Source organism: Oryx dammah, unplaced genomic scaffold (assembly GCF_014754425.2).
Source record: "Oryx dammah isolate SB20612 unplaced genomic scaffold, SCBI_Odam_1.1 HiC_scaffold_29, whole genome shotgun sequence".
Taxonomy (NCBI): Eukaryota; Metazoa; Chordata; class Mammalia; order Artiodactyla; family Bovidae; genus Oryx; species Oryx dammah.
Window position 1 is genome coordinate 43,765,856 of NW_024070213.1, and position 16,524 is coordinate 43,782,379.

General features: G+C 52.2%; 1 protein-coding gene across 2 annotated transcripts in view; it reads left to right on the plus strand.

Moving 5' to 3' along the window:
- Nucleotides 1–16,524, plus strand: part of MYH9 (myosin heavy chain 9) — an 86,912-nt gene that overhangs the window by 34,011 nt on the left and 36,377 nt on the right. Inside the window, exons 3-5 of one of the 2 annotated variants that reach the window (XM_040234719.1) lie at nucleotides 1,205–1,361; nucleotides 14,488–14,515; nucleotides 15,505–15,598. In XM_040234719.1, the coding sequence (XP_040090653.1) occupies nucleotides 1,205–1,361; nucleotides 14,488–14,515; nucleotides 15,505–15,598 (279 nt within the window). Of the gene's footprint in view, nucleotides 1–40; nucleotides 1,362–14,487; nucleotides 14,516–15,504; nucleotides 15,599–16,524 lie in introns of both variants that reach the window. The other variant, XM_040234721.1, reaches the window with a different exon arrangement.

The following is a 16,524-nucleotide window of genomic DNA, read 5'->3' on the forward strand; positions in this document are numbered from 1 at the left end:
GCGGTCTTCAGCTGTCACTCAGCAGAGTTGAGGGCTGCAGGTGTTTGTGAGTCATGACTTGTGGGTCTCGCTTTGCCTGGCTTCTTTGGGGCCTCTGGCCTGTTTTTCTTGGGAGAAGGTGCTTGTGTTGCTCCAGCTGCCTAAAGAGAGCTGTGTCCCTCAGTGAGTACCCATGTCCCCTAGGTGGTCTTGGGCGTCTTATCCAGGTATTAGGAGTCTGTCTTTTTTTGTATGTTGCAGGGAGGGGGAGGGGGGTCTTGGAAGAAAAAGAAAATAGCAGGGAAATTATTAGAAAAAGAAGACACCAAAGAAAGGCAGGTCTGCCTAGACTGTTGCCACTGGAAACTGCTTTCCTGAACTACTCTGAGCCCCTCACTCAATGAAGATCAACTAGCCTGTCTGTGCCCATTTTACAGATTGAGAAATGGAGGGGGCAGTTAAGAAACTTGCCCTTGTTGGGATTTGACTCTGAGATCTGATTTAACCTGGTGAACTCAGACTTGGGGTATCAGGTGTGTTCCCAGAAGTCTCACTGTGAGTGCTGACGAATTGAATTCCCCTTCAGCGGAGACCTGAGTCTTGGAGAAAGTTCATGGGGGACAGGACAGTGGTCTTTTTTTTTTTTTAAAGAGATCTTCATGTTATTGTCTCTGGAAGATTCCAGGGAGGGGTATCTGTCAGTGATCTACTCTCCCACAAAGGATCTAGATGGTTGAGGAGCATAATGAGTCTTTCCCAATGATGGAAAAGTTTTGGCTTGAATATCTTGGAAAGTCCTTCAGGATAGAATAATTTGTATCTTCACACAGTTGGCTTGCTGCAGCTGGATCCTTCTCCCTTTGTGCATCTCTCACGAACGCAAACACATCTCTTATTGTCCTTACATCTCAGTTTCATAACTGGACTCCTACTGTCCATGAAGCTTGCCCCGTATCTTGCCCAAAGCACATGCTTGTTGACGTGCACAGCTGGCAGCAGTCTTGCAGTCAAGGGAGGCCTCCCACTGAAAGAGCAGAAATGCTGGTGGTGCCCCCATGCCACAGCAGGTCTGCTAGAGCAGCACCTGGAAAACCAGGGGCTCCAGGAGGTGCTTTCACATCAGGCTGACTTGGGATCCTTGGAGGCAGCAGACATTTTGCTACAGGATTTCCATGACATTGTGAGTCAAACTTCCTAACCTATTTCTGTTTGTCACTCTTTTCAGACCTATTCAGGCCTGTTCTGTGTGGTCATCAACCCTTATAAGAACCTGCCTATCTATTCCGAAGAGATCGTGGAAATGTACAAGGGCAAGAAGAGGCATGAGATGCCCCCCCACATTTACGCTATCACAGACACCGCCTATAGGAGTATGATGCAAGGTGAGTCCCTCAGCCTTCCAAGGGTCTGTCTCTACCTGCAGCCTCGTCGGCCGCTTTGCGGGTGCTCCTTCATGCTCGCAGCCACGGTGATCCTGTGGACTGGCTATCACTGGTGCTGGTGAGGGGGCTGTGCATAGAGGTCTGTAAGCCACTGCGCGAGAGCCAAGGCTGGTGGCCGTCAAAGGAGACGTTTATATGTTGATAGAGTATTGTAGAAGCCTTAAAAAAAAAAGTGCATTTCCTAATTATTTCCCAATTTCTCATTCTGATCAAGAGCTCCTGTGCCAGTTCTCTGACTTCTGGGCTGCCTTTTCTACCTGTTATTCCCTTTCCTCCATGATTTTAACCTCTTCCCGTCTTCTCCACAGTCTGGAAACGTGTGTGTGTGTTTACGTATTTTAAAAGAATAGACAAAGTCTCTCCTGGATTCTGTGCCCTGTGTAGGTTGTGTCTGCCTTCCTCCGTTACAGTGAAGCTTTTTAGAGGAAGTATCCACGCTCACTGCCTCCATTCAGCACTTCTCAGCCACACTCCTGCCCCTGCACGTCATCCGCTGCCCTCCCAGACTGTCTGGTAAAGGCCACCCTCCTTTCTGTGGAGCTCTGGGTTCTTATCTTACTTAGCCTCTCCTAGGACTGGACAGTCTTGACCACTTCCTTTTGAAAGCCCTTCCTTCCTGTGATTTTATGGTTCCCTAATCTCTACGGCCCCATTCACATCTTCCCCCCTATTAACACCTGTTGCTCCTCAAGGTCTCATCCTCTGGACCATGGCCCCACCCGCTTCAGTGGCTTTGCCATCACTTTCCAGCTGAGGACCAGCTCTATTAGTTGATTGCCGCCAGCCCACTGCTCCCAGATGCTATTTCTCCATCCGCCCAGTTCTGATTTATCTTACACTGTCCCTTTTTTAATTGGCCTGCTGCCTACTTCTCCAACTTCCTGGCTGCATGGAACTGCTTATATTTCTCCAGTAGGCCTTTCTGCTTCAAACCATCATGGCTGTTCCATCTGCCTTGCAATAGCTGGCAAGTCTCTACTCTTTTGTTAAAGACGTGACTGAAGTATTACTGCCAGCTAGGGAGGATGTCTGGGCTAACCTTGGTAATACTTTGACTTAGGTGTGGACCAGGCCCACATTGCCTTTATATTCTCAGAGCTTAGCCAACTGCTTAGCATAGGGTTATGTTCTCATATTTTATACTGATAGTGGTTTTTCATGTCTTACTTATTACATGGGCATCCTGTTTTTTTTTTTCTTTAATCTTAATAGTCAATCTAGGCATTGGTGGTGATGAGTCTTGCGTTAACTTTATCCCTGGTTTAGTGGTTTAAAATGGCAACATGGTGGGTCTGTCTTGTACCAGCCACACAGTGCTATGGAAGGTGTTTCATCACCAAACTTGGTGAATTATGTAAGATGTACAAGTGTGGCCTCTCCTTTGGCTCATGTTCACGTCTATCAAAATTTCTTGAGGAAGCCAGGGTTTTAAAGTAGGATGTTGGTTTCAGAGTGCTAACTAGAAGAGTCTGATGGGAGAACATTCCGTGGGATTCCAGAAGAGCCTGAGTCTGTCTCCAGAGGTTATGAGTCAGTTTTCTCTTGGCTCTTATAATTGGCCTCATGCAGACTGGAGTATTCTTGAGCTCTGCGCTGCTGAGTTAGAGCATGTTCCCACACTTGGATCCTGAACCCAAAAGGTTTTTTTCTAGCAAGTGGGCTTTTTCACTTCTCGTCAAGCCATTATGATAAGAATAATGTAGCTATATCACTATAGCATGGCTCCAGGAATTGGGTGAAATTAGACTGCTAGCCTTTTTTCTAACAACCTGTGGGACTTCTTCCCAAAGAGATTTGCCCAAGTTATATGTGTTCAACTGTGATAATTTTGAGGGACAAAAGTCAGCTCTACAGGTTGGAAACAGTTGGGGAAAAAAGGAAAAGGGAACTGCAGAGGACTAGAGCTTTCCTTTGTGTTGAGCAGGAAGTCTTGGCTGTAATGGAATGTCCTTGACAGGAACCAAGGAGCTGCCTCAAATTAGGAGGGCAAATGTGTGGGTGTTTTCATCTTTTGGAGAACAGGGATAGGAGATACATCTGCAGGCACGAGGAACCTAGGGACTTAGTGCTTCTCTTTAATGATCTGTGTAGGTGCTGGGTCCACGTATTTTCTGAACCTCAGACTGAGAAGTTTTCACCCACTCTCTGCCTCACACTGGACTCAGTGCAGCTCTTCAGCCCCCGTGTTGACTAGGGACATTTCCATGTTCCCTCTCGTTGCACATAGTTGACCAGCAAAGCAATCAGCAACAGATTTCTTGTTCTTGAGACAACAAGGAGGAAGTTAATTAACAGAAGTTGCCCTGTTATGACAAGATGGCTCACCAGTAAAGAAAGTTCCCAGGAGGAGTCTTTGGTTCTTGCCCTAAGTCAGGTAATAACAGTGGAGCATTGGGGTCCTCAGGTTGTCAGAATCAGCTTCTCTCTTTTGGATAGAGTGTTTTACTTAATACACGCAGCCCCCCCTGACTTTGAGAAACACAAGTCTGTTCTCTGACACACACGTCCTAAAAGGCACAGCCAGACGGTTCCTTTTCTGCTTTTTCTTTAAATGAGAACTAGAAAAAGATCTCGTCCCTTAGCTGGCTGTGGCTTATGACATACTGGCATTTATTCTGCCAAATAGGAGAGTTGGTGGCTTTGTCTGGGGACTTTTATGAGAGGAGCTCTTTGACTTCTTCTAGGGACCTTCCTTGCCTTTCATCTCTTAAATGCTCTGATCTGCCTGTAAGTCCTGATTTATGTCTGCTGTCTTGCAGTTAGTATTGACACTGCTCTCTTACTTTCAGAAGCACCCCAGTTTGGATGATAAATTATATCGTTTATCTGTTTGTTAGACTAAGCCAGGGTTTCTCAAACTGGCACCACTGACATTTGGGCTGGATACTCTTGTTGCAGGCTGGGTGGGGGTGGGACTTATCCTGAGTATTATGGGATGCTTAGCAGCATCCTGGCTTCTGCCCACTTGATGCCAATAGCACCCTCCCCCTCCAGTTGTGACAATCAAAAATGCCCCCAGGCATAGCTATTGAATGTTCCCTGGGGGGGGGGGGCAAAATTGCCCCCACTTACTTCAGAACTATTGTACTAAGTATTGCAGATGGATTTTGTTCTAAAGTGTCAGCTCCGATCAGTCAGTAGTGCCTTGCCTAGCCCTGTGTTGGCAAGGATCTGAGACTCAGTGCCAGAGAATGCTGGGATAGATTAGTGCTGTCTGCCTTGGGTACAAGATGAGGCATGGCGGCACATGGTATTCAAGATTAGGCTATGGAGGTAGGAGATGGAAAGTGCCAGAATACTTGAGCACGTTATTCTGGCACTGGAGGCGCTGGCAATCTGGTGGGAGAGACAGACATGTTTGTACACAGAGATCTGTGGCCGAAGCTGTATAACAGGATGAGGTGCCACCTATACCTGCTGTCAACGTGACTGCACAAGTGTCAGGTGTCTTGAGAGTTTAGAAGATGTTGCCGCCGGGGCCTGGGGTGGTCAGAAAGTCACCGCAGAACACCCCGTGGAGGTCGGATCCTGTGGAAAGGCTGGCAGGTTATATGTCAATAAATGGTTATGGCATGGCCCAGGCGTGCCAGTTTTGTTTGTTTTAATCCTCAGCCTTGGGTTTAATTAAAGTTGTGGTGACTTGGTAGGTTCACCCTTCCTACCTTGGCTTTCCCGTTGGGTTAATTTGTTGTCCTGGGCATTACTGGGTCTTCCTACCTTATGGTTAACATGTTCCTAAGGATTCTGTAAAAAGCGGAAGGCTTTGAATGATCTGAGGCCGGAAGGATGAGAAGACTGAAGGCATACGTCAGGTATGGGGGGCAGGGTACCAGGGGCTGCCCCGGGGAATTTGGGAGTCTCCCTCTGTGGGAAAGACTGCCTGTGTTTTCACTGGAGACCCAGCCAGTTAAAGAATTGGAGCTCAGTTATCTCCCCTAGGAGGAGAAGGAAAGGACTCTCTTCTATGTTAATTAGTTAGAATACCAGATTTGGTTCACTTTTGGTGACTCAGGTATTTTAATGAGCTCCCAACACTGCTGGGGGAGGGGCAGCAGGGTCTGCTCTCATTCCAGACCTGAACTAATCCGAGAACTATTTAACCCTTTGCTCCACGCTAGTCCCACCTCTGCTCCTCAGTGGAAGCTGCCCTAGGGTGGTTGGTCTCCAAGGGCTGGGTGAGTGTCCACCAGCCTCTCAGTGCTTGAGTAACCTTTCTGGGTAGCAAAGAAGGGTAGAATTTGATCATTCTCTTCACATTTGAGGACAGTCCTCCTGCCTTACAGGTAGAAGGACAGGCCCAGGAATGTTAACTGACTGTCCAAAGGCCCCCAGAGAGCCAGCCCCAGAAATCAGTTCTCCCACTCCCACCCTGGTGCCCATCCTCCAGGGCTCACCGCTGGTCCTCCTCCCTGGCTGGAGTTGGAGGGATGCTCCCTGTGGGCTTGGCTGGTTAGAGCCCTCTTTCCACCTTCACCCGGCCTTGGTGACTGTTGTTCCCATGGAGCTGTCTACCCTCTAAGGTCTTCCAGAGAAAGTGCTGTGTCGGAAGTGCTTCAACGGTCCCTGCATTAAAGCAGACTCACAGGACAGGCAGCTGAGGAAGCCACAGATATGACGATTCTACTTAGCCAGGAATGTGCCGGCCGGGAGACTCAGGCCCTGCCAGGGAGCCCCGCCAGCCGGCTGCACACAAAGGCCCCGCTGTCTGCAGGGAAGCCCGGAGGCAGCGGCTGGCTTATCCTAGGGCCGCGCTCTGTCGCCCCTGCCGTCCCACGATCACCCCTGCCAGCCGGCTGTGCTGGATGCAGCCCTGCTGGGGTTGGGGTCTGAGAGGCAGGCAGATACACCACAGCAGGAGGGTCGTGGGTCCAGCTTTGACAGATGACACGGCGCTTCTGGAGCAGGTCACCAGAGGAGTCTAGTCTGCTGGGTCTCTCTGGGCCTTAGCTTGAAGGAGAGACTTGCCTTGTGAGCAGAAAGTGTATGCAGAAGAGAGCACGGGGTTTGGACTAGTTGGAGTCTGGCCCTGTTGTGTCCCGACCGACCGGGGTCAACTCTGGGCCTTCATTTTCTTGTCTGCCTCTTGACTGGATAAACAAAGTTGGCAGGGTTACTCCAAGGATCGAACGAGAGGCCGTGTCCTGTGACGAATGTCCAATAGAAGGTAGCAGTGGGGCCTGGAGATGCCATGTCTTGAATGAACAGTCCCTGCCTTCTGCGAGAACTGCTCATCACACACTCTCCCACTTGCTTGAAGAAGGTGATAAGCAAACACTTTCTCAGGTGGCTTCTTAAAGTTTCCTCGGTGAGCCTCCTCCGAGAGGCCAGGCTCTGGGTACCGGCACGCACAGGAAATGGCTCATCTAGCTGCCATCCCCACAGTCACCACGTGACACAAGACGTGTGCTGGCAGATGCAGCCTCCAGCTTGTCTGATCTGGTCCTTGGGCCTTGGGGTGGATGAGGCCTCGAGGGTGGGTCTTCAGGAAGGTGTCGTGCACACGAGAGACAGTTCCTTCCTGGCTCTGGAGCAGTCCTCTGTTTATGTGCTGGTGGGCTACCAGAGGGGCATCGTGACAGGCAGCCCTGGGCCTGCCACCCCAACTCCAGAGCGCCCGCATAGAGGCTGCTTGGTCAGGCCCCCCAGAAGGAAAGTCAGCTCCTGAAATGAGGCTGCCTGCTTACAATGTGGTCATGCCTGTCAGTCTCATTTCTATAAAATGTTCTTTCTAGAAGAGGAATCTGTGGTTAATGAGTCCTTTTCAAGGATTCAGCTCTTGGCTTGCTTTTTTGTTTTGTTTTTGATTCAACCCAGCAGGCCGGCTTTGCTTTGCTTTGGGCTGACTGAAGTGGGAGAGAAGAAAGAAGTGACCTCTCGGAACCTGAAACTTTGCGGGTGGCCGAGAACTTGGCCCCATGTCTCTGTTACTTCACATCTTCCTCCCCGCAACGTGCAAACAACAAAAACTCACCTGCAATGTCTCTAATGGCTAAGCTGCTTTGTGCTTTTAACCTCTCTGCTCCCTACAATCTCGTTTTCCCTGTTTTCTCAAGTTCTTGGCTGGAGACCCTGAGAGAGTGTGTCCTGGTATGTCAGGGCTGGACACTGGTGCACTTGGAGGAAAGGATTGCTTTCCTTTGCTTGCCTGATTTCTGGAATTAAGCTATCAGAGGAGAACAAGATAAATTCCTCCAAACTAAAGAGATAAGGGAGCTGAGAGCCTGCAGGCGTAAAACTCAGGATAACATCAGTGGCTTCTGTAAAATTCCTCTAGTCTTGACCAAGGCTAATGGCCCAGTGTTGACCTTTGTAATAACTCCATGCTTCTGGCAAACAGGTGGTGCTGACTGGGGCTTGGGGTGTCATTCCAACTGGACTTCCTGACTCTTATTGAAGAGCTGGTCTCTCCAACCCAAGATGGACTGCAAACAATACGGCAGACCTCAAAGCCAAGAACAGAAGCCATGTTCTGGGGGCAAATACTGGCCCCACAGTCCCCAGCCCATCTTTTATTTCATTTGCTTGTCCTTCTCAAGACATTTCATCCCCTGGCTTCTGCAGGGCACATCTTCACGTGCCACTGCAGTTTGTCTCCTTAGCCCTGCTGTTCCTGGTTCTCTAACTTGGACCGAACCCATCAATGGGACGTTCGCAAAGCCCGCTGCCTCCTGGGAGGGCTGTTTGTGCTCCAACTTGAAGCCAGGTTTGTCCTGAGCTTGCCTGGTGGTGTCCATCTCATTCCCTGTCTTTGTCCCTTTGTCTTTCCCGCCTGTCCTCCCTGCTGCAGAGCTGTGACCCGTGGCTCTCTGTCCAAGTGAGCCACGGGTGCTCTCTGTCCAAGACCCCTGCCTGTCTTTCCTTTTCCATGAGGGGTTATTTCAGAGGGTGAAACTGGCCTTAGGGGTTGTTAGGTCTCTCCAGATGTCCTCATGCCCTTTGCTGTGGGCCGTCTGTACCCACATGTGGCTTTTGAGTCTCCCTCCATCCTGGCAGACCCATGAGAGCTGCCTCAGCAGCAGCCCACTCTGAGAAGTTCTTGCTCCCAGCCCTGCCTGCCAGAAGCAGTGGTTTGGGCAGGTTTACCTGTGCACTAGGAGCCTACCTGCGTGAGCCACTGGATGCATTTTGACCAAGAGGGGGCTTATCTGGGGCCTCCTAACAGAATGAAAAGAGCAGTCCCCTGAGTTTCTTCCTAATTGTCAGGGGTGCTGGTGGGGGAGGCCTACCAGACCTCTGCCTCCTGTGCCTGGGGACTGGGCCTCTGCAGAGCTCACACCCCAACCCTACAGGGGCAGAGCGTGGGCAGAGGCGCCAAGTGGGGCTGGTCCCCTGGCTTCTGGTTCGAGTGTCTGCTTGGTCTGGGCCCACCTTTGTTCCTGAAGAGAACATGGCTGGTGACACCGCCATGTGCTTGGGAGCCACCAGTGGGTTTTTCTCCTCGCTCACTGACTGCAGTGGGGTGCTGGTAGGTTCCCCTGGGTGCCATGACACAAGGCTGCCGAGGCTTGGCAGCAACCCACTAACAGGAGGCATTATTTTGCCCCCTCTTCCTCACCTCTGTTTGCTTCCTATGCACTTAAATAACCCAAGCTCATGACTTGGGCTGGCTTTGGAAAAAGTAGCAGACAGCTTGCAAGGCTAGCGTGTCCCTTCGTTAGTGGGAATAGCACATCACATGCAGCCCTGAGGCCCTGGCCCATGGGAGCAGTGTGGGGAAGAATCTGGAGGCCTGGCTTCTTGCCCCAGCTTATATGCTTTGACCAAGTCATTGGGTTTCTCAGGACTTAGTGTCCTGACTTCTAGATGCAGCTGATGGGACCATCTGTTGTCTAGAACCTTCCCAGCCCCCAGGTCTGAGCTTAAACCCACAAGTCTCTCCACATTTTACACCTGGCAAAGTGCCTGGTGTTTTCGCCCACTGGGACCAAAATGCTGTCTCTGAGAGAGTCTCAGGAGAAGTAACCTGCAGCCCTGGAATTTGTCCCTGCAGCTTGAGGCTTCTGTCCCAGGCAACACCGAGCAGGAGTCTGACAGCGGGCCACCCGGGGGTCTGTTGTGCAGTTTTAGCAAAAAAACAGCCGCCTTGGTGTGGACAGTCGCAGGCCCACTGGTTGTGCCATGTCTCACCCATTCAGGTGGGCTGTCGAAGCTGCAGCTGCCCTGTGAATTCATTTTTGCTTGGGCTGTATCCACATCTCAGTCCGTTCTAGAGAAAAACCCAGTTGATCTGAAGACGGGTCCTGTAGGCAGAACCCTGTTCCAGGTGCCCCCAGAGAGCAGCCCTGCGGAAGGCTAGCAGGCGTTATCTGAGTGAGCGTCCGATGAGTCAGTCCTGGGCAGCCGCAGCGGGTGAACCAGACCTGTTCCCGCCTCCCATACTTCCTGTCGGGGCTGATGTCACATCACGGCTGAGCGAGCCGCGTGGCCTTTTATGGACAAGAATCGGCAGCTCCTTTCTCAGAGGAAGTGAGTGAGAAGGCCCCTCACAGAAGCCTGTGAAGCCTGTACCTGGCCTGAAGTACCTGTGGTTGGGGCTCCCCCCCCGCCCCCCTTCACAACCTGTGACAGGGCCTCCTGAGCTGGCTGGAAACACCTGTCCATGTGGACATCAGAATCGGCTCCAAAAGGCCTCAGGGCATTTGGGGTTTAAAATAAAATTCAGAGAGGTAATGGCCTCATCACTGGATATGTAACTTAAAACCTTTCTCACTGTTGTTGTGAGGAGGCCATGCATTTGGGAGAGCTGGAAGGTGCCCAGGGCTGGGGTCATTCCGGTCAGTCTCCAAACCCTGCCCTGTGTCTCGGGCTTTATTCACCCACCTCATTTGATCCTTGGAGCGGCGCTGCCAGGGAACCCTGCCCTCCCATTGCCCGAAGGCCGAGGGGCCAGGCGTCCTGTGGGGACGTGCAGGACAAGGGTGCTGCCCCGGGCTCTAGGGCACCCAGCCAGCGGCTTTCTTCTCTCCCCCGTGGCTCCAGACACATGGACCGGTAGTTGTAAAGTGTGTTCCCAGGAACCCTGTCTCCACCTCCCAAGCAGCTCTGGTTTTTGTCTCCTACTCTTCATATGGGGGACTCAGGAAGATTTTCCTGAGGAAAGGCTGCTGCTGCTTTTAAAGTCTGTATTGAATTTGTTACAATATTGTTTCAACATTTTGGTTTTTTGCTATGTGAGATCCTAACTCCCTGACCAGGGACTGAACCAGAAGACATTGGAAGGCAGAGTCTCAACCACTTGACCGCCAGGGAAGTCCCTGCTGCGGCTTTTAAAAGAGTTGAAAATCACTGCAGAGATTTGTGTTCCTGTCTCTACTCTGTCCCTGCTGAGGCAGGACCAAGGCAGGAGAGGTTCAGGGGCCCTAAGTCAGGCTACTGTCTTCATCCTGTGGGAGCCTGTTTCCCAGAACTGGATTTTCTCTGGTGGGTGCACTTCCCTGGTTCTGGGCTGTTGGATTCCTATCTGTCTGTCTTGGAGGAAGGAAGGGTGTTTTCAAATAAGCCTTCATTCCACATAGGCTCAAATAAGGACTTGAGCAAACAATGGAGTGGGCTGGACTCTCAAGGGTCCGTGTCCCTAGAGAGGACCGTATGGGGAGAGCTTATGGAGTGTGTGTTAAGGAGGGTTCTGGCCGGAATGCACTGGGGCCACAGCACAGTAAACCAAGCCAGGGGGAGAGTCGCTGAGAATTCCCTCCACCCTCCCCCATCTCCTGCCTGACCCCTGGTGGCTCAGCAGTAAAGAATCTGTCTGCTAATGCAGGAGCCCTGGGTTTGATCCCCGGCTCAGGAAGATCCCCTGGAGAAGGAAATGGCAACACACTCCAGTATTCTTGCCTGGAAAATCCCACGGACAGAGGAGCCTCGTGGGCTATGGTCCATGGAGTTGCAAAGAGTTGGGCACGACTGAGCGACTAAACAAAAACAATAGCCCTGCCCAGAAGAGATGCTGCTGAGTGCAGGAACAGAGCCAAATGTGGTGAGACAGGCTTGTGCAGACCAGGGGCGGTGCCTGCCTCATGAGCCTCCAAAGAGGTGCCGAAGCAACCTTCTATAAAAAGAGAGAAATTGACAGGTTCTGGGGCATGTGGGCAGGTGGATTTAGGGATGCCCAGTGGTTGGGGCCTTCCCTGGTGGCTCAGACGGTAAAGCATCTGTCTACAATGCGGGAGACCGGGGTTCGATCCCTGGGTCGGGAAGATCCCCTGGAGAAGGAAATGGCAATCCACTCCAGTACTATTGTCTGGAAAATCTCATGGACAGAGGAGCCTGGTAGGCTACAGTCCATGGGGTCACAAAGAGTCGGACACGACTGAGCGACTTCACTTTCAAAAAAGTAGTTGGGGCAAGAGTTGAGGAAATCAGAAACGCCTCCTCTCAGGTTTCCTCTGCAAAAGTATTTGCCTCAGCGAATGTTCTGACGAAGCAAATTAAGGTTTCTTTAAAGTGTAAAATTCAAGGGTTGGAGGGTTTCCTTTTAGTCTGTGTTGACAGTGGTACCTTGGCTTCAGGAGTTGGAGGTGAAAAGTCAGAGAGCAGGGAAAGCTGGAGATGGTGGAGTGGATGAAGCTTACATGAAGCGTTTGGTTCTGAAGTGGGAGTGAAGTGTGTGCAGGCCTCTGTGTAAGTGTCTCTATCTGTGTGTGTGCACCCACAGGTGTGCGTGTCTGTGTACATGTGCCTGTGTGTGCGCTCATGGCTCTGCACATGCGCCCAGGCACGTCTGGTCTCTGCATTCATGTGTATGAGTGTCCACGTGCAACTTGTCCACAACCCTATGTGTGTGTGCGTGTGGGTCTGTGTGCACAGTGTGACTGTGTGTGCGTGCCCACATGTGTGTGTTTGGGGCCTCTGCTTCCTGTTGTTCAGCCATTCAGCATCTGACTCCCCCTCACACAATCAGAGGAATTCCAGCCGTCCCAGGGACCAGGCCCGGACAGCCCTGGGAAAACGGTTCCTCTGGAAGGGATGGAAATGTTTCCTTTTATGGTAGCCTCAGCCGCCACTGCCTGCAGACTTGCTGCGCCGCGCAGGTACATTCTTGCCTGCTCCCAGGGAGCGGGACTGAACACGCTAGCTGCTGGGCAGCCTCTGAGATGCAGCAGGGGCTGAGGGAGGGAGGCCTGACCCCATCACAGCTGTGTTCTTTCTGTTCTCTGCCGCCTCCCACCCCCCCAGTCCCCTTATTCTCTTATTCTGCCCTGGCTTCCCCCACCTTTAGCAGCTCCCTCCTGACCCTCCCCCTGCCTTCCCTTCCCTGCTGCCTTATCGGGACCCCTCTGGGTCTGTCTCAGGCCCTGCTGTGCAGCCTTGAAGGGCCTTGTTCTTTGGGAAAGTCGAGAGCTGGAAGCAAGGTCATACTCCGGGTCTGCTCTGAACTCTTGCCCAGTGGGGGGCAGGGTGCGGGCTATGTCCGTGTGAGTGGCTGCGTTCCCTCCACACCCCGGCACTGTTGATACTTCTCAGGGCTGGAGGGGCTTTCTTATTGCTCCTCCCTGGCTGGACTCCCTTTTTCCCTCCCGAGACAGGAGAAGAGGTGATCGTCAGAAATGTGCAGTCGAGTGGGCTGCTGGGATCAACATGCAGGAGGGTCCCCTCACGGAGAGGCCTGTGACCTTGCTGCGCAGTATCTGCTGGTGCCCAACAGCTAAATCCATCTCTCGAGGCTGAACGCACAGGCTGCCCTGAGTCTGCCTCGAGATGCCCTGTCCTGCAGGGTCCTGGCTGGGCAGTCGAGCCCGTGAGGGTGTTCTTCCAGATGGCTGATGTCAGTTTCTCTCCAGCACTGAGGCTCCTGACAACTGCTGGAACCCTGGTTACTTGTCAACTAGTTCTTCCACCTCCCTGACCGAGTCAGCACCACCCATCATGGTGACTTCTTGATAGGGAGGTAGATGGACAGCAGCTGCCTGTGAAGTCCATTCCTTGCACAGGCTTTCAGGCTGGGTTCTTTGTACATTCTTTTGTTTTTCAAACTAATCCTGTCAGGGAGTTAGTAGCTTGTTTATGTATGGATAAGGAAACCAGGACTTGGGAACCACAGACCTCACTGCAGCCAAGTGTCCATTAGTAGCCTGGTCCTGGATTCAGGCTGACTTGACCTCAAGGAGGTGGGTGGGGTGTTCCATGTGATGGGATAAAAAGGGAAAAAAAAGTTTTTTATTTTTAGCTGTTGCTTAAAATTGCACACTCAGGACTGAGCCAGGCCAACCCTGATATCTTAAATAAAGTATTTCTGTCAGACTTTGCTTTCAGAGCTGAAGATTACTGTTCTGCCTGCCCCAAGGGGAGAGCACTGTTTACATCCTTGCTGGCTGAGTGGCTCACACAGCTAGGAGAGTGGCTGAGAGTTCCTGACCCCCAGGCCGGGAGACCCCAGTTGTCACAGAAACTGGTCAGGAGCTGATTATGAAGAGCTTCTGTTCTTTCTGACCTGCTTCTGAACTCACGTTACTGAGCACTTTCCCCATGCCAGACGCCACACTGGTGCTTTCTCACATGTACATTTCCACGTACACTCTTATCCCCCATCATGGGAGGAGGCTGGGCTCTGGGAAGGCCACGCCAAGGCAGCATCTTAGCCCAGGGCTGTCCCACTGCAAAGCCAGCCTTGACCCCCACCTCTCACCCAGCATCTTACTTGTGCCTCTTACCTGGATGGGGATAGTGTTTTTAAACATCTGCTGCAGACCTTGTTTCCAACAACCCCGTTAGAAGTGCACAAGGCAGGCCCCACCTTAGCACTCAGGAAAGTAGATTTCCAGGGAGCTTTCCAGAGGTTGGCTTCCTCAGAGGTGGACAGACGGAATTGGGGCTGAGTGGGCAGCCAGGGCGGGCAGTCTGAGTCCCTGGAGGAGGGAGCAGCTGCCACCGGGGAATGTCCCTCCTCCCAGTGAGGCAGAGGCTCAGCGTGTGTTGGTGGTGTGGAACCCCCAATCCCCCTGCAAGGCCAGTGTCTGAGGCTTTCTGCTCCTGGAAGGTGGGGGTGGGGGCAGTGGGCAGCTCTTCAGAAACTGGAGGGGGATGCTTTACTCTTCTGGAGGTTAACCCTGTGTCTCTTTTGTTTCAGACCGAGAAGACCAGTCCATTTTGTGCACGTAAGTGTTTCTGTCTGGGTGGTGGGGCCTGGGTCACTCTGTTTTGTTCTTACTCTTTGGGACTTCTACCAAAACCTAGGTCCACGAGACCCATTCCCCCGTCAATCCCCTACTCCTTCCCCAAAAAGTGAAAAGTGAAAGTGTGAGCTGCTCAGTCACATCAGACTCTTTGTGACCTCATGGACTGTAGCCCGCCAGGCTCCTCTGTCCGTGGAATTCTCCAAGCAAGCATACTGGAGTGGGTTGCCATTCCCTTCTCCAGGGGATCTTCCTGACCCAGGGATTGAACCCGGGTCTCCTGCATCGCAGGCAGATTCTTTACTGTCTGAGTCACCAGGAAAGCCCCCACTTCCCCAAGGAACAGGCTTAATGTTTGCTGTTCAGTGGTCCCACAGTATGAGTGAGCTTTATTTCAAAGATTTAATCTCCTTCCTCAAAGGAGGGGGCGTGGCTGGGCTTTATAGCCAAGAAGAAAAGCAAGCATTTTCTCAACAAGGCAGGGTTGGGAGCTGATGGCCCCCAGAATGCATTCTCCTGCTTTGAACCTCAGCTTTCTTTACCTGGGCTTCTCACCTCCATCCTCTGAACCTAACGAGGAGCTGATAAATCAACCCACTGCTGAGGAAGTTAATGGTATAGAACATTCCTTCAAGTGAAGTTTCAAGGGAAGATGTATAAGTGCCTTTGACCCCTGAGTCAACAGCTGCCGAAAACTGATTCCTGAGACTTTTGGAAGCAAAGGCTGCCAAGTGACCAGGGCAGGCAGTGGACCGAAGTTTACTCTTGTCACACCTCTGGAGGGCTGTGGGAAAGGACCCCAGTGAGGATTCCAGAGTTTAACCTGTCCCTTTCCTGCCACGGGCTGTTGCAGGGGTGGGGGGGTGTCCCACATTGGCACCCACAGAATGGGAGACAGTAGAGCCTGCAGTGGGAAAGGGGAGACACCAAAGATAATTCTCCCCTGAGAACTTCTTTCACTCTTCTGGCAGGGGGGAGTCTGGAGCTGGGAAGACAGAGAACACCAAGAAAGTCATTCAGTACCTGGCTCACGTGGCCTCATCACACAAGAGCAAGAAGGACCAGGTGAGTGTGGCCTTCCTCCCCACGGACGCGCCTGGTTTCCCCAAGGAGGAGCACTTCATGATCCGTGGCTTGGCGTTTGGGGGACTGAAGTAGAGGCCAGGCCCACTTTGCTCGAGCCTGCGTCCTGGCCATCCTGGGAGTGGGTCTGGTGAGAGCCAGCCCATTTCCTCCTTGACCGGGCCTAACCCTGAGTTGCTGTGGAAACTGGAGACTGCCGGAAGCTTGCAGCCCATGCTATGTGGCCTCCACTTCTGAGGTTGGAAGACAGATTCCAAAGCTTGGTTCTCAGGTCGATGGAGACTTGAAGGATCTTGGGCAGGCCGGCACTGGAACCCTTGCTTCTGTTCCCTGGTGTTGAAATGCCTCTGGGTGGACATCCCTCAGTGAAGAGAGAAAAGGCAGCTGCAAAGTCATCTCACTTCCCTTTTTTTCCCCCCTCTCCCCCTTGGTGGACTGTGGTCGAACCCAGCGGTGTCCTCGCTAGGTGAGCTGCACGTTTACTGCACGTTGTACACCAGGAATGTGTGTTCTGCCCATCGTGTGCCCTTGAATTACGATTTTTTTCTAAGCAGCTTTTCACTCCACACCATTGTCACTCTCTGCGGCTAGACCTCTTCTTATAGGCTCGGTTCACTGACTGTCTTGGGAGGAGGGGCTGGGTTGTGACACACGGTGACCACGCGTGCACTCTGCAATGACAGCCCCGGCAGGAAGGGGACCAGTCTCACCGCCTAGCTGTTCTCAGAAGCTCAGAGTTCCCAGGCGCATAAGGGCCAGAAGTCCCCATGCGGAGCCCTGACGGAGGCACAGCGGAGTGAGCGTCTGTCTGACCAAACCCCCACACGCTCAGCGTGCTGGACCAGATGGGGTGGGCGGCCCTTACCGCACTGGCCGGAAGCAGTGCCAAGAATCTGCTCACTGGGCTT